We start from the raw sequence: 18,103 nt of genomic DNA, 5'->3' as shown, positions 1-18,103 counted from the left end.
TTTACTAGCTGGTGTCCTTGGGGCAGTGGGGGGAGGGGCTGCACCAGGTCCTCATGGCAGGGGCTCCCTCTGCACAGCAGGGGGCCTCCCTGGCCCCAGTATCAGTTCCTGATGTGGGGAAACGCTGGGTCAGGCTGCCCCTCCTGCAGCTGCTGGCTGCTCCCCCTGGGGGATAAGACCCTCCCCCCATTGCAAGGGGCCCTCTACAGCTTGCTAGCTGGGGCCTTTGGATGGGGGCTGGGTCAGGTCCCCACAGTTTGGGGGAAGGGTGGCTCCCCCCCCACCCCACCTCTGGACAGTTGTAGCAAGTACTTGCAGCAGAGCTGCCCAGCCCTGTTTCTCTGTGCCAGAAACTGGGGCTGGGGAGAGGGACCCCCCATGCTGTATGGATCCAGCATACCCCCTATCCCCAAACCCTGAGTCAGCAAGCTGTGGGGGAGCCCTCGTGGCAGGAGGTGTCCCTTCCCCCCCCCACCCCAGCCACTGCTGACAGGTGCCAGCTGGCAGAGGGGCAAGGCTGGGGAGAGGGGTCACTGCCAGTGGATGCCAGGAGACAGACCTCAGACTCCTGCAGCGCACCCCTAGCCAAGCTGCGGCGTGCCACAAGGCCAAGACAGCAAGGACGGAAACCCCCCTTCCCCGACCTCCTCAGCCAGGCTTCCAGTGTCTCAGGCCAGTGGCAGCCAAGAGGGTGGGGCCAGCCTGGTGCTCGGGCAGAGCAAATGATCTCTGCCTGAGGCTAGAACAGCCCTGTACAGCACTGCCTGGAATAGCAGCAATCAGACCCTTGATGGGATCTGGCACAGATGCTCGATAAAGCGCTCTAACAGAAAATGCTTTAAGTTAATACAGCTCCCTCCAAGGTTAACTTAGAGCAGAACCTGCCATTTTTAAAGTGCTTTGTGCCATGAATTTTCTGTTCGGTTACAGCTGTAAAGCACTTACTGCATGTTTGAAGTGCATTAAGTGTAATGTCTACCTATAAACAGTTGTTTGTATTCATGAAGCCTAAGTTTGCTTTTGTATATTCAGATACCATATATTCAGATTTTTTTTTTACAAAGTATTTTACTATTACATGAATGTTGATTAAAGATTTTCAAAAAGTATCAAAAAATACTGAGCTTGAATGGCTGTCAGAATTCACATGAAGTTTTTCCCTGGGTTTTGATTGCTTTGAATTATCACTACTTTCTCCTTTTCCTTTTCCTAGGTCTATTATTAGCAGAAGATTCTTCTGTATAGTTGGCACACTGTACCTTTATCGGTGTATTACAATGTATGTAACTACACTCCCAGTACCCGGCATGCATTTCAACTGTTCTCCAAAGGTAACTTTTTTTTTTTCCTCAGTGCAATTCAATGACTGAGTTCTGATTTTTTTTTTTTTTCCTCTTTCTTCTGTGTACCTAATGTAATCAAGATCCCTGAACAGCACTTCTCATCCTAACTGATAGATTTCCTATCAAGTTGGGTTGTCATGGACATTTTTCATAGTTTATCACTGCTGTCAGTTTACTTAGTGGTAACTGGTGAACAATATAAGGCATTACTTATTTCAAAAGCCTGATCTGAAAAAAAATTGTACCAAGTTTTACCTTTTTTTGTTACATTTCCCCACCCCACTCCCTTTTATTTGTGGGGTGAGGAGGAATGAGGGGAGACATTATGGGTTATTTCAATAAACTGCTATTCCAGATCAGACCAATATGAAACAAACATATATATATTTTTCCAAATGGGGAAAGTGAGTATCTTCATGCAGTAAATTTCAGTTTTTAGAAAACTTTTCTGTCAGAATGTTTCACCAAAGAAAAATACCTAGTCAGTTTTACTAGCTTCGCAAAATTTTAAAAAAATAAACTTTGCTAGTATGTAAAGCATCTAGTATGTACAGGTGTAGGTGCTTCCACACTGATGTCTGCCTTAACTTATAGTCATTTCAAACAGACATAATTCAAATTGTACAGTCCCTTTGTGGGTAATGCAAGGACTGTTTACTTACTGTTAGGGCTACTTAAAGATCCCTACTTGTGAAACTGTCAACAAAGTACAGCTAAAACCTTTTGTCAAGCTTTCTAAAATGAGAATGAGCTGTAAAACAAAGAAACATCAGTCTTTAATATGTAAACTTGTCAAATAGTGACTAATTCAAGGCATGCATGATTTGTTCTAATTGTTGAGCCATTACCATGGATACTGGGAACTGTGAAACCTTTTAAAATGAGATTTAATATGTAACAGGAAAATTAGGGAATTAGTTCTGTAGAGTGATCCTCTGCTTTCAAGTAAAGGGTGGCACGCAACCTAATGTGCCCCTGTTGTGCTTGAAACAATGTAAATATTTCCTTACTTCTTGCTAGTGGCATCATCATGTAAAGTAAAAAAACGAATAAATAGAGATTTTGTGTTCTGAGCATTCTGTAAAATAGTAGCTTACTAGGATGAGTTAAAACTCAGGTTGGATGGGGGAGTGCATAGTCCTTGCAAACAGATGTCAGCTAGTGCATTCCAAAGACAGATGGTTTTTCCTCAGAAGTTCATCCATTGCATACATCTCAAGAGAAAGAGGTAACCTAGTCAGGGGTGTGGAAATCCCCTACCCTAGTTCTTTTGATCTGTGGTTTGAGTTAAAGCAAGGCTGTTCAACTTCTGGATGGCAGGGGGCCACATGCAGCACAGAGCCCTGGTGTTCCCCCTGCCATGCAAGAAGCCCAGCTTCTCTTTGCTGTGTGGACAGTGTGAGCAATGAAGACTCATTCTCTTACATATTCATGGCTCCTCTCTTGAGGTCTGGGCACTCTCAATTTTCCCCCTACTGAACATGCAGCACCCTCCTGCTGCCCAGCCCTGCCTCCAGGAGCAGAGGCAGGAAGCAAAAGCTCAAGGAGGGGGAAGCCTAGACATTCTGGCCACCTATGCTGCAGGAAGACCCACTTGAGTGTGCCAAAGGAGATGTATAAGACAGTGTTGATAGTCTGGCCCAGTGTGGCACAGGGATATTGCCCATACACAAGAGATATCATGGGGAAGAGATCAATTGTGGAGATCATAAGAAGGGGAAAAGGGACAACTGTGGAAGAGGGAGAAGGCGTTCACCCCTCTACGTTCTGTTGTTTCCGCTCCGGTTGTATAGGTGAAGCCAGTGGGAGAGAGTAATCATCTGGGCCACCAGAGCTGCACCAGGGGAAAAGGGGGCACTCGCTTGCCACTTGTGTGTACTTGCACACTCTCTGTCTTGTGCATGCACACACTCACTCAGGCTCTATTTCTTTCTCCTAGTGTGTAAAATACACATACACCCTGCTTCTCACAAACCAGGCACCAGGTGGGAAGAAGTAGACATTGCAATGTGAAATATCAGCTTCCAAATGCAAACTACCCTAATGAATAAAGGACTTGCACATTTATCCAGGTGTCTGTGGTAACGGCAAATTCTGTTGCTGAGGAGGTTGAGCCTTTCAGGTTCACATGTGGCAGACATGTGCCTGTCTTGTATGTCCTTTGGTGGCAAGGGAAGCTCCTTTGGGAATTGTGAAGTATATTTATTTTTCTGACTGGATATTAAAGGTTCATAAGCAAATGCACTGCATTTATCTTCATTTCCAATATCCAGAAACTTGAAAATAGGAATATGTTTTGCCCTTCGGCAACTCTCTTAATTGCTTTTTAATAGTTTTTATTTTTGGAAACATCATGCATACATCTGCCTACTTAGTAGTAACATTTGAACAATCAACTTTATATTCATTAAATATTTTTTAAAGTAACATAACTGTGCTCGTGCTTTTTTGCCTACCTCCATGTGTTTCTCTTTTTCATGATTGTTTTCCTTCATATTGTAGGTGCTTCTTACATTGTTAGATTCTCACTTCAGTGGGTATCATTTGTCACTTTAACACTTTCATTTATCCCTTTCTATTATCACTTAGTTGGCTGCTGCTTATTCATTTGCTTAGCAGTCTCGCACCTTACCGACCTCGTCTGTCTTCTTCTAACACATCTGCAGAACTTTCCGTATAGACACTTTATACATCCCACTTACCTAGCTAATGGGGAAACAAATTCCATACCACCCATCGGACACAGTAATGGGAACAAATAACAGTTCCGCTCAGTAATGGTCTTTTCTTGTTTTCACTGTAAAGCAGCTACTAGTAGTAGAAGTATCAGGTTTTTCCCCAGCCGCTTCAGAGGAGCATATAAAATACAGTGATGCTTTTGTTCCTTTTTTTGAACATAGGGAGGTAGTTCTGAAGCTGACTTTCCCCATTACACAGTCAAACTGCTGTTCTTCAGGTTTTCTGCACTGGTTGGTCCTGTGAACCAGTATCTAGGGGCGCCTATGCATGTGCAGCAATACTGCTCCAGCACACTGTAGTTAAGGCGCATCAGAGCAGACTTGATTAATCGTGGTAATTACTGCACTCCAGTAGACTCCACCATGTGCCATAGTGTCCCCTCGCTGAAAAATGGAGGTGGGAACACATTAATTAAAGTTCATTGGATGAGCTTTGGTTATGCCATTTTTCAGCATGAGGATGCTGATGCACGTGATGCTCTGGGCACTTAATTAAAGCAGTTCTCAGAACTGTGCCCCTCCCCACCTCTAACCCTCCTGAGCACATGTATAAATTCTTTAGAAGCAACTCCCCAGTTCTTTAGTTGTGTATGTGAAATGTACTCTTCCCTGTCTATTATATCTGTTTAGTCATTGTGGCTTCACAGCCAGGGGAAAATGAGTTGCTGTCTATGACCCAGAGCATGCAACTGGTAGTAGAGCAAGTATCACATTCATTTTGGCCAGTTCTGAGCCTACTTGGAATCATACAACAGAGCTAGGAAAGTTATATATTATCTCTGGTAGTATTTCCAACAGTGATATGGTTACCACACAGGGTCATCATATGAAATCTTAGTAAAATGGGGAGGATGTGGGGAGTCAGAACTGTAAGAGCATTACATCTCTTGAGACTTGTTACTAAGTCACGTAAAAGGCCGAGGGGCTAACTGCTGTTTGATATGATCTAAAATGCTTCAAATTAGACAGTTTATCCTACAAGCTTATCTTTGATAGGAAAAACAGTGTCACTAAGAAGCTTAATTTAATTCAGTTTGTTTAAAATGTTATCACCTGTCAAATTGATAACGTTGAAATGTTATCACCTGTCAAAATGTTATCACCTATAAATTGAAAGTGAAAGAGAAGTTTACAGAATTCAGTGAAAAAATCTGTAGGTAAACTTTAATTTTTTCATAAACATATTTTTATGGTGGGGCTAAAATTCAGGATATTTGTTAGACAGCAAGTCTCAAAGAAGAGAGATTGGCACGTTAAGTGCACTTTTTATAGGTTGATGTTGGTGTGCTACACATGTTCTTGCCGCTTGATTAGCTTAGTATGTTGTCTTGCATTCAGGGTTTATAGTTATTGTGTTTGTATTCCTTTGTTTTTAGGTGTGTGAATAGCATTGGGTTTTAGATCACTTTAGTTACTCTGTGGAAGAAGCATTTAACCTATATGGTGCTAGTTCCTGTAGTAGCATGGCAGAACATGGGAGAGATTTGTATGGGTTTCTGTGTTTGAGCCTAGAATTATATCTGTTTGCAAACAACCTGTTTGCTAACAATCAAACAACCAGGACAGCTTTGAAAAATCTCTGTTTTGTACTCTAGGAATTGAAGCAAGACAAGGCTGTATAATAAGAAACAAGAAAATTAATAGATTAAGTGCTGGATATTAATTTTTGTCCTGTCTTTCCAAACCATTTCCTGCCTCTGGCAAAATTTGGAGCTTTCTAACTCATATTCGTTTTGTCTTACGGAAGCTTCTTTAATTCATGTGTACTTTCTCAGGAAAAGACAAATATGTTTCATTAGCATAAAACTGCTTGAACTTTCATTCCAGTTTCTTGCTTTGTCATAAGATTCCTTTATTTTTGTCTGATCCTTATTAGTTATTTTACTGCCTTGCTCCTTTTTTCATAGATACTCATCACTTGCTCTTGGAAGCTGTGTGTGTTCTTTCATGTTCTTCCCTTTAATTTCATATCTGTTAAGTTAAAGGACCTCATCCTGTACATTATCAAGCATCCTCAACACCCACTGAAATAAGTAGATGCCAAGATAGTTCAGCATCTTCTGGGAGACGGTAGTGCATCTCAGGCCCATGATTTTCACTGTAAAGCAGCTACAAGTAAAGTATGAGGCTTTTCCCTGTATAAAATACAGTGATGCCTCTTGGCCTTTTATGTGACGTAGTAACATCCCAAATTTAGCAGGCCAAAAAAGATGTAACGCATCTGTGCAAAAAGGAGATGTAACACTCTTACGATTCTGACTACCCACATCCTGTCATATTCCCAATGCAGTATGAATAACCCTGATTAAAACTGTTTTTCTCTTTTTCCTCTAGCTCTTTGGAGACTGGGAATCCCACGTGAGAAGGATAATGAAACTGCTTGCTGGCGGGGGATTGTCTATCACAGGATCTCACAACATGTGTGGTGACTATCTGTACAGTGGTCACACAGTTATATTAACTCTTACATACTTATTTATCAAAGAGTGTAAGTTAACTACAATGCTTGTGCAATTTTATTTTTTTAAATACTAAACTGAAGAATATTCACTGCTGATTCATTAATGTAAGTGAGTAAAATTTAAGCTAGTAATGTGTGATTTAACTATGAAACAGTTAACATCAGAATAAATAATATTGCCAGTAGTTGCAAATTATTAGGTTCAAGATTAATAAATTGCTTCTTTTGTGTGTTAATATCATTCTTCTGTAGTAAAATAGGGATTATTTTTGCTTGCTTTCAGATTCACCTCGGCGACTCTGGTGGTATCACTGGATTTGCTGGACTCTTAGCATAGTTGGGATGTTCTGTATTCTCCTGGCTCATGACCACTACACTGTGGATGTGGTGGTGGCTTATTACATCACTACAAGACTCTTCTGGTGGTATCATACAATGGCCAATCAGCATGTGAGTTTTTCATATAATTAGTTCTGATTGGCTCCATGTCTCCTGCTTTAGCGTGAGTGGATGAATTCTAATCTGTTGAGCTTCCAAACAAGGAAATATAACCAAATTCTTCTCTGTATCTTGTAGAGCTTCCTGTTTTCCACCCTTCACATTGTACTTTGAGGAAAAAAGAGAATAAAAATTCCAGGATTTTGAAAAATCCAAACTTAGGCAAAACATTTAAAGAAGGAACTAGAAAAAGTCAGTGATGGGAGAAAAATGTAATACTCTTATTTTGCCCCCCTTTTTCCCCACTCCCCTTGTCAGATGGTCTTATCACTCGCATTATGACCACCACAAAATTATTTTAAAATCTACTTCTAAGCAGGCAGACATCCTTTCTTTTATGTATTGTAGTTTTTAATTTTGAAGGATGCTTTTAATTTTGGACAATATGAATAAAGCAGAATTGCTTGTGCAGTTTAAGCCATTTTTTTAAAATGGCTGCCATCTCTTACTTTTGATGGGACTAAAGGCAGGCTTCTTTTACTAAAAGCAGGTGTCAACAACTTTTTCAGGCTATAGGCCAGATTTAACCCAGTCTGGGTCAGAGGAGGGCCAGTGTCTGGAAAGTGAGTGCTAGGAACCAGTTATTAGCACAGCTATTCCCAGCAGCTAGGCAGGGAAAGCACCCAGCAATGCTTTTTCTTTTCCCCATAGTGGCACGGGGAGAGTGTCTGTAGCTGGTGCTTATCCCCACAATAGCAGGGGAAAGCAACTGCTGCAAAGACCCATGCTGCTATGGGGACAAGCACCTGCTACAGACCTCCTCCCCATGCTGCTGTGGGGAGAGAGGTGGTGGTGCTAGGTGCTGTACCTGTGCGGCTGCCAGGAAAAGTGGTGGAAGCAGTGGCTAGGTCCTCGCACTTGCCCAAGTCTCACCCTAACTTGGTCAATTTGACTCCTTGAACAGAAGCCCCACATCTATGGGATAAATCAGATTGCTCCGTGGGTGGTAGGTTGCCAGCCCCTGACTAACAGGATAAAATATCCTAAGGCATAAGAAATGACGTTTCACCAAATAAGGGTGAATTTCCTTTCTATTTGAGAAGAATTGTACAAACGCTGGGCTGCTTCCGTGAAAATAGCTGCTCCCATTCTGTCTTGTCAAGACAGTATGATGAAAGTTACCTGAGGGACATGATTTGAAAAATGTGGGATGGGAGCAGGGTAGAGATAGAAATATGAATGGTAGAAAGGAATACGGAAAGGAACACAAACATCAAAGGGCAAACCTGAAAGATTCCTATTTCTATCCTTTCATTTTAATGTAAATATCATCTTTTTGACGGTGACAGAATCAGCTTTATAGCAAAAATCAATTTGCCAGTGAACTAAATGGACAAAATGGTTGTTGGTTTATACAGTTGAGAATCTACTGAGTGTCTTCATACCTGGACAAAATTTAGCGGCTCTTTGTTAACAGAAGTATAAGCTAGGAATTGGAGTCTCCTTAAATCTCAGTTTGTAGATGTAAAACACTTTAGTTATGTGTTTAATCAGGATCTACGTGGGGAACTACATTATGGTAAAGAGATTGCAATTGTTATTCTATAGATTTTATTTGTATCAGTGTTTCATCATTTCTAATGCATACTCAGATTTCTACCTTGGAAATTTCCTATGCTCTTTTATGAAAAGAGCTTGAAAAACACAGTTCCCTGTGGTTCATTGGTAGAATCCTTGTCTTCCATGCAGAAGACCTGGGAGACCTCCTCCAAAATCTCCTGCGTAGGCATATGCATCAAAGGTCTGGATGACCTCTCATGCATACATCATGATCCGGAAGAATCAATGGTTGCCAAACTTGAAAAACAATGATGGGAATAACCTCATAGGAAGGGCTTGCTTAGTGAAGAACATAATAGAAAGGAAAGGTTATGCATTAAACTTTCTATAGCAATACTAGCTGGGGTTTTAAAGTTTTTTCTTCATGATGGGCCATTTATGAAGTAGGGACAGGTTTGGACTTTTGGACTATGGTAAGATCATGCAGCTAACTGAGAGATTTATCATTTTATAAATGACACGTGCAGTCTGTTCCTGTAGGTTTTTAGATAAATAATGATTTTGCAGGAATTGTAGTATTTTGTTAAGCATGGATTTTTGTGGGTGATATCTTGTACTGGACCAACTGTGTAGTTGGAATACATTTATTTGTTAGCTACTCAGGGTAAACAAGTAGCAACATGGTGATGTTTGGGAACACTTTCCTGGGGGCTGCTCTGCCACAAGCAGTCCTACCACTGTGACTCCAAACTCCCCAATAGTTGTTTATGCTTTTTGTAACCTCTAGACTGTCATTAAAAACCTAAGGGTCTGCTTGCTTGGACACTTCAGACAGTGAGGGGCCCGAATCACAATTACCCGATAGTACTTAATTATTTAATGGGCTTTGAAGAATTGGTTTGCTTTTCAAATCAGTTGATATTCTAGATGTTACTTTTAATTTGGGAAATGCTGTATAGTTTAAGTTCTTTACATCTCTTCAAAACTTATCTCATTTTCTACTAATAGTTTGGGACTGGTGGTTTCTGAGAAACTAATGGTTCCCTTGAGAAATACCTTGGCTAGCTACAGACATTCAAAAAGCCCAAGACAGAATCAATCTAAATTTCTGTAAGCGGTGTAAATTAAATTAGGAGTGAACAGAACGTGCATACTGATGTGGGGGGTCAAATCTTAGACCGGGTTCCACCATTTTTAAACCAGTTGTGCCAAGCTTCTGTTGTGTTATTTGTATAGACCAGTATGCTGAACTTCTGTTCTGTTACTGGTATAGACCAGTTTCCAAATCACTTATACTATTAAAAATGTAATGTCTGTATCTGGCCCTTGTTCCCTAGGGCTTTCAGTTCCATAATTCATTTTCTCCCTGGCTCTGATAGAACCACAATTTGACCTTTAAAGCATCATCTGTTTGCTCTCTTAATAAGTGTGGAAAGGCAATGAGAGAGAGAGGGCAGAAGGGCACGTGCAGAACTTCTTTTGATTCTATTGATGTTTTGTCAATTTAGATCAGCTATCCAATATACATTTTTCATGTCTATACTTAGTGAAATGTGGTATACATTCTGAGTAAACTGAAATGATACATTTTTGGAAAGCTACTGGTGGTTGTAATGAGCATAAAATAAGCAAAACTGCTTTGCTTTTTAGTAATCTTTTTCTAATTATTTTTTGTACAGGTGCTAAAAGAAGCTTCCCAGACTAACCTCCTTGCACGGGTGTGGTGGTACAAGCCCTTCCAGTACTTTGAAAAGAATGTTCAAGGAATTGTACCTCGCTCTTACCATTGGCCTTTTCCCTGGCCAGTGCTACATCTGAGTAGGCAAGCTAAATACAGCAGATTAGTGAATGACACATAACAGCTATAAAAAATTTGGGGAAAGGAACTGTCCAAAGTGCTAAGAACTCCATGAGAGAAGATGCCATAAAAAGTGAACTACTCCCTGATCCTTTAACAGTTACCTTGACTTAACCTATTCAGTTACCTGGTAAGCACTGTGATCTCTTTTTCTCTCCAAAGGATCTGCGTTGGACAACAATAAAGAAAATTTAACTTATCATGCACTGTATACATTTCTTGTTAATAGATTTGGGATTTACATTACCCATTACCACGTTCCTTTGTATATGATGCGACAGCATAAATGAAAGCTTTTATATCATAAGTTGTGGTCTTTCCAGTCATGTCTGGGAATAAAGCATATTATTTTCTTGGGAAAACATACTTTTCATATCTCTTGCCCCAAAGATTGGGCTGTAAGCCATTTTCTAGCAAATGTCTATATGAAGGTTTCTAAATACCTGACTGGGGTGAAATTAAGGAATCTTTCTACCTGTTGCACCAATGATACAAATAAAATGATAGACACAGAAAGGTTTGGTAACTTTTGATTTTGTAAAACAGCAGTGACAGTGTCAAAAAGAAGTGCAAAAAATGATATTCTGTTGTAAAGTGATTTTCTAAGTATTTCCTAAATTTATTTTTCAAAATGATATGTATGGAAACTAAATTTAAAAAGGTTTTTACATGTCAGAGAAAAGTGAGTTAAAATAAATGCTTCTTGGGAGAGAAAGATTTGTCTATGTTTCTAGTGCCTTTCTTGTCTTGATTGTATGGTCAGTAGGCAGTCATAAATGTTTTTATTTAAAATAAAGTATTCCATAAAAACAGAAGTAAAAATACTGTATACATTACTAAATTTTACATTTATAGCTAACTTAAACTGGAAATTTGCTTATAATGTTGACGTTGCAATGAGTATGGAGAAACCAAAAATCTGTTCACACATTGTGGACAGATCCTAATAAAATGTACCACTTTAACTTATTTTATTGTGTACTTGGTAGTTGAATTTTACCAGAAAACAGCCATGAATTTCCCCTTCCTTCCCTTGGGAAAAAAAAGTTTTGCAGAAGATCACTGAGTGAACTCTGAGTAGTCTCTCTATTCCCTTAATGAAAAAGTTGTTGAAAAACAACAAAAATAATCTAGTTCTTTAAAATTATATTTGTGCAGAAACTGCATGTAACTCAAGTTTCACTCCTACCATACATACTGTATGTTTGGGGAAGTATTTTATCCTATATTTGCCAACGTGCAGAACAAAATAGTTTTTTTAAGAATGAAGAAGAGTATATCTATATCTATATCTATATCTATATCTATCTAGATAGATAGATATAGATATATATCTATATCCATTCTGTATTTTACGTGAAGCAGAGTTATCTTCTGTAGGGTTTTTGTGTATTCACAAGGTGATATTTGTATTGTAAAACAATAATGGTGAAGGAAAATAAAAAGGCTTTTAAAAAATGTAGTTTCCTTTATCTTTTTAAAATTGTTTCTCAAATTTAGTGGTAGGATTACTCTTCAGAGACATATCTTTGCTTTTCTGTGTTCTGCTGAATTATAGGCCCTCAAAGTTGGACTGTACTGAAACTGCATTAATTTTTAACTGCTGTTAACACTTAGCAAGTCAGTGCCTTATTTTTAAATAAATGCTATGCAATAGATATTACTATTTCAATCTGATACTAAATCTTGTGAGCCTTCCTTAGATTCATTATTTGAACATCGCTAGGGCTTGAAAAATCTACCTGAAAACTATTAGAACCAAGCTTAACTGCCCGGGCAGAAATATTCTGGAGTCCTTACCTAAAAGCTACTCCACCTACAATTGAAATAAACATCTTTGTTAAATTTCTATTTTAAGAAATTGCTGTAAAAGTATAACTGCATACCTTTGGCAACATTTACCTTATAGCTCTACTTCCTGGCTCTTTCTCTGTCTCAGTCTTTAAGACAGTCCCACCCCTCTCCCCAGGGAGCATGCCTTGTTGCTTTACATAGCTTTCCAAGTATCAGCAGAATGAAACTGACCTAATTTATAGCCATTTCCTTACTACTCGAAGGGGTTTTTTCGCTTCATTGTTTCTTGGTAAAACTATGAGCAGCAGCAGCAACTGTGGAGCTATCTTGTCTACAAATTTAAGATAGCAGCACTGCATTCAGTTCATGTTTGCAAATTTATTTTTGCAGCCATGGAACCAAAAAGTTGACTAAAAAGTCTTGAAAAGGAATGATCCTTGAGCAGGATTCCAGCTCCTAGAGGCATGTGAATAAGTAGATTTTTCAAGACCTGGCATCACATGCATCAAAAAACATTGACATAAATGTATGTATGAATATATGCACATTAAATTTAATCTGCTGAACTCTGCATTGTAGTGTCTGACTTCCTGCATGAGTTTGCCAAAGGTGTTTTGATTTATTCCAGAGTTTTCATTAAACCTTTCATGCCTGGTTGATACTTTGTTCAGCAGTTAGAAGTAGTAACTGCTGGATGACTTGTTTTGTTGTTCTTGTCCAGTGGATACAATCTGACTAAGGTTGTGGGGGTGCAGCAGCAAGTAGAATTCTAAGGATTTGGGAGTGTAAAATATAAAAATCTAAGATGTAGGACAAAACAGCAATAAAAGAAGACGTTAAGGAGGAGAAGAATGGTATTGCAAAGAGACAAGGCAGTCTTCGAGGCAGTATCCACCACAGATGTTTGGAAGGGTACACAGGTAATAAACATGAAGAAACTATAGAGTCAAAAGGTGGGTGGGGAGTGGAGGCGGAGGATGAACTGACCTGAATAAATAACACTATCTTGCTTTGCCATGTGATATATCTAGAGTTCTGGTCATGCTGAGAGAGAGTTGTCACAGATTGGTATCACTGCCCCCTGGGGGAGTGGTATATTAGGGAGTTAGGGGGAGCCCTGACTCTTTCCCACTTTGAGACCCTGGTCTTTTGGTCCCTGACCCTCCCTGAACAACAGAATAGTTGTTCTGTTGTGCAAACTCAAGGAGCTAGTTTCCAGTTTTGCTCTTGAAAAGGAATTTATCTTTTGTTGGGGAGAACAAGTACAACCCAAGTTCCAAGCACCAAAACGCATAACTCATCTTCAGTAAACTGGGACAAAGGCCACCCAGCTAGAAGTTCTCTGCCCCCAAAAGATTAAGCAGTCCCTCTGTCCCCAATCAGCACACAACCCTGAGCACCCCAGAGTTACTCGCATCTCTTTGCAGTTGTCCCAGCTCCCAACCTCAAAGCTGCTTTGCAGATCTGTCTTCACACTGTCCGTTGCTTTCAGGCCACCACCCTATTTCTTTAGCTTATCTCCGTTCTTTTGATGCTTCCAGATCATCTTCTCCAAAGGAGGGGTACCAGGTCCGTCTGAAGTGTAAATATAGCTGTTCAATTCCTGTTGATGCTGAGCATCCCCCTAGTCTTGTCCCGGCAGCTCTGGAACTTAACCTTTCATTCTTTGTTTACATATAAGCCAATGAGAGAAACTGCGGCATGCAACATAACAACAACATGAATACATTTAAAGCAGTTACAATTTAACACTTGTATGCCATTACAGCAGAGCCCTATAACTTAATTTACAGGGAATACAAGCCAACATATTACTGTATCATTTGAAGTTGGATTTGAAGTTTGGAGAAGAATTTCACAAATTGTCCATGGTCAACAAACAGTTGTCTGTATGTCTCTAAAAGTGCTCAGTGTGCGACAACCTCTGTTTCAGTTCTTCCAACTAATTTTCCAAAAGAGGTAATAAAGAGCTAATAATACTCATTTGAAGAGAATCCTAGATGCGTCATCTTACTTTGGTGTTTGTTTCTAGGGAGAGAGTACCAGGGTGAGCAGCGCTTTACTTCTCGTCGGCCCATAGACTTCTTGCATCAGATAGAGCCCATCCACGCATAAGAGCAAGCTTTGTGACCATTCAGATTTGGCTGAGCACTCTTCCCTTGATATGTCTGGGTAGTTGAAGTCTCCCATGACAACCATGCACCAGCAGCATGCAACCTCAGCCAATTCCCTGGTGAACTCTTGGTCAAGCTCTTGATCCTTGGTAGGAGGTCTGCAGTAGACTCCCACTATTGTGTCCCCTGTGCCGTGTTCCCCACGGATTTTAACCCAGAGGGTCTCCAGTCGTCCACCCTGGGCACCAGTGTCGGCTTGCAGGGACATGTAGCTTTCCTTGACATAAGACGGCTACACTCGATCTCTCCTGTACAGGGTATAGCCATCTATACCTGTGGCCCAGTCATGGGTGGAGTCCTATCAGGTCTCCGTTATCCCTATGACATCGTAAATTGCATAGTATCTTAGTATTTGATCTCAGCACTGATGTACACTAGCATTATTTACATCTATGAGACAGTCCTGCAGAGTAAGGCAGCATACAGTAGGAAAAAGGGTAAGAGGGCAAGGACGTGTACTTGCGTTACAGTTCAAGACTGCAAGCATTTGATGCCATGCATAAGGCTAATTCCATAAGTATTTATAGGACTTCTCTCAGATTTGAAAATGAAATGTTTCTTGGTGCATAAATTGAAAAACACCAGTTTTTATCCTAGGGATGATACCCCTAATAACAGAGAATTTCAAATGAACTCCTGAAGAGGGGAGTTTTAGAGTACCAGGATGCTTTTTCTTGCATTCTGAGATTTAAGCTATATCCATCTTGTGAATGCCTATATCATTGGCTGCAGAGAGCATATGCATACCAGATGTGTTGCTTAGATATTCTATACTTCATGAAATGCTCTGTTCCAGGAAATGCGAAGAACACAAAACCTGGCTCCAGCTATACCTTATGAAGTTCATATGATGCGTCTTAGATCCAGGTGCCAGAAACTCAGATGGTCAAGTGTTTTCCAGCACTAGCTCTTCCCTCCATTTTTCTTCAGACACAGAGAGAGAGACCAGTAGTATTTAATAGTTCTAAGCCTGACCGGCGGATGTTTGTCTAGGGCTCTTCTGGGAAATAGACCTCTCCATTATCTTTCCTAAATTATGGCATTTCGACTATGCAGTTGAAACCATATGATGTTCAGTTGGTGGTCCTCAGGCTGACTATGGAAGCCAGACATAAAATGGCCAAGACACTTCTCTGAATCACCTCAGTGGTTCAGCCTTACAATTTCTAGTAATACAATTTCTAGCCTTTCAGTTTCTGCTTACCATTTCTGTTGTGGCCTTGCTGGCCTTGGCAATTTACAGCATCTGTTGAGTTTAGGGCATAAGTCTTGGTCATCTAGCCTCCTGATCGCTAGCTTTGACATCCCAGATCCCCATGGGTCAGCCACAATTCCCCCTCCCCCCCACAGGTTGAAAAAACTCAGATCCAGATTTGGATCTCTCCAACCTGCTTGCTTTGTTGGGCAGAGCTGTGGAATACAAAGAGAACATACCTATTTCTCTTCTCAAAGGAATCATTTTGTTAGATAAACATAAGTTTAACTAGCATTCAGATCAGGCAATGGAAGTGCAAAAACATTCTCATGCCTTGGGAGGATGGATGTAGGCCAGATCCCAGGAACTCTGAGCTCTTGTTAGTTCAACAGTTCAGTTTCCCCAACCAGCTGGGTTCATAATTCCCCTCTTTCATCTTCCCCAGGTTTACAGTAATAGATACAGAATCATTAATGATGTCCATCTATCTACAGTCTAATTTGTATATGCTAATGAAAGGGCTTGATCTTGAAGATTCCTCCCCAGCTAAGTGGTGAATTTATAATAAGCATTTAAAACTGTTTAAGATAGCTTTTCAAAGGTTATTATTTAGGTTTCAGCTCTTGATAATGAATGCTATTCCTTTATGGAAATGGATTTCCGTTACTGTGTCTTACTATGGTCAAATACTTAATAGTGCTTTCCTGTTTAAACGAGCAAAAACATGGAGTTCACCTTGCAAGTGTGACTCTACACAAGGTTACCCAAGTTTTATTCCAGCCTTTAATGGAAGATATGTATAAGGCGGAGGCATTTCTGCCAAGGTCTCTAATGTGTTTCTTACAAACATCTGAAGGAAATTGAGCTGTCCTTGGTTTTCATGTCCAGATGAGATTGCCCTGTTTTTGTCCTATCAAATAACTGACACATTAGGTCTTCAAAGCTTCTTGAGGTGTTGAACACTAGCTTTCACACAGGCTGGTCAACAGGCATCTTCCTGGCCTGAAAAAGCTGACCTATTTCTTTAATTAGGCCATCATAGACCCTGCCAAAACAATCTGGCAAAACACTAGCTACTTGTCCTGCAATCACTAGAAGGGTGGACAAGAAGCATCAAGTTACTTCTGAGGAGCAGAGTAATTTTCTGACACCCAACACTGTCTTCCAGTGTTCCTACTGTTTCTAATAAAGCATAACAGTTAAGATGAATGCCAAAAGCTAGTCAAAGCTTTTAGGACCTATTTGAGAGCATTGTACTTTTCTGCCACTCTCCAGTTCAGAATTGGAAGTTACTGCATTTTCCCTGTCACCTGTGGTTGTGAATGTTGTCACTTTCCTACCAGTGGAGCAGAAGGAAAACCTCTTAGTCCATATTAGAAAAGGAGTCCCCTGCAAATAACCCTAAGTGCTGCTGAATATTGCTTTGTTGATCTGCAGCTTACAGCTTTTATGATATATTCTTCCTGGCCAAAAGAGTTAGAGAAGGCCTTAAGAAATCGTGTTGAGGACCTTCCTGTTGGGGATTCAGAGCTGTGCAGCACAAGAACTAAACATATGTCATATGTTTAAAGACTTCAAAACCACTTTAAACACCTTTTGGAATTCACCAGCTCCTAAGAAATGAACCATATCATCTGTGTTGCACTCATATGCATACTTAAAATTGTTTCTCCTAGCACGTCACACCTCAGAACTTCCCTGGAGGCATTAATGTTTCAGACTGCTGACAGTCTGATGGTTGTATTGAAAGATCCCAATCACTATCATAAGTGGATATACCATGCAGTTTAGTTTATTGACTCCCAAATCACTCTTTTTAGGGCCCTTTTCCCTGTTCGAGCAGAAGGTACTCTTCCTACTAGCTTTTTAGGCAGCAGAAAATGAAATGGCATTCTACAATAGTTATTCTATGCTTTTAGAGAGGAAGAAAGGATGGCATCCCATCTTGGGCTTAAGCTCAGACTCCTTATTAGGCTCAAGTTCAGGATGGCCGCTCTAGCATCCACTATACTACATCTTTGGGTGCCTCTATCAAGGCTCTATAATTACTGCCTGCCTGACACTGCCTTGTCATCAGGTAGGCTATTCCTGTTGTGTTAGATGATCTGCTAGACCTGGTGTATACAGACATGTCCATCACATGAGTCAAAATAAACCACATGACTGACTTGGCCAATCCTACTGAAGTTGACAGCGAGCATGTTTTCTCATGCAGTATTCCTGAGATTTTTATAGTCTGACTGAGACCTTTCTCTCAGGGATGGAGACTGTTCCAGTGTGGGACCTAAATTTTGTCTTGATATATCTGATGGGGCTGTTAGAACCTCCCAGTAAGGGACTACTCTACATTTTTGCCTGAGGTGGTTATTGAAATTCAAATGTTTCTGTAGCTGGTATCTAGCTGATATTCTAGCTCAGGGATTTTCAAAGTTTTTTAATAAGTGTATTCCCAATGGCCCCCTTTTTAATAAGTGCACCCTGGGGGTGGTGAGCAGGTGGATGCAGAGTTGGGGGGTGGCCAGCAGCCAGATGCAGGGGAGCA

General features: G+C 40.4%; 1 protein-coding gene across 2 annotated transcripts in view; it reads left to right on the top strand.

Moving 5' to 3' along the window:
• The window catches only part of SGMS1 (sphingomyelin synthase 1), a 63,046-nt gene extending 50,283 nt beyond the window's left edge, over positions 1 to 12,763 (top strand). For both annotated transcript variants that reach the window (XM_019538603.1, XM_019538604.1), the window contains exons 3-6: positions 1,214 to 1,331; positions 6,416 to 6,569; positions 6,826 to 6,992; positions 10,220 to 12,763. In XM_019538603.1, the coding sequence (XP_019394148.1) occupies positions 1,214 to 1,331; positions 6,416 to 6,569; positions 6,826 to 6,992; positions 10,220 to 10,399 (619 nt within the window). In that variant the 3' untranslated portion in view covers positions 10,400 to 12,763. The remainder of the gene's footprint in view (positions 1 to 1,213; positions 1,332 to 6,415; positions 6,570 to 6,825; positions 6,993 to 10,219) is intronic.
• The last annotated feature ends 5,340 nt before the right edge of the window (positions 12,764 to 18,103 follow it).

Source organism: Crocodylus porosus, unplaced genomic scaffold (genome assembly GCF_001723895.1).
Source record: "Crocodylus porosus isolate Cpor-Errol unplaced genomic scaffold, CroPor_comp1, whole genome shotgun sequence".
NCBI lineage: Eukaryota > Metazoa > Chordata > Crocodylia > Crocodylidae > Crocodylus > Crocodylus porosus.
Note: the sequence above shows the minus strand (reverse complement) of the source record. Positions and strands in the feature narration are given on the sequence as shown.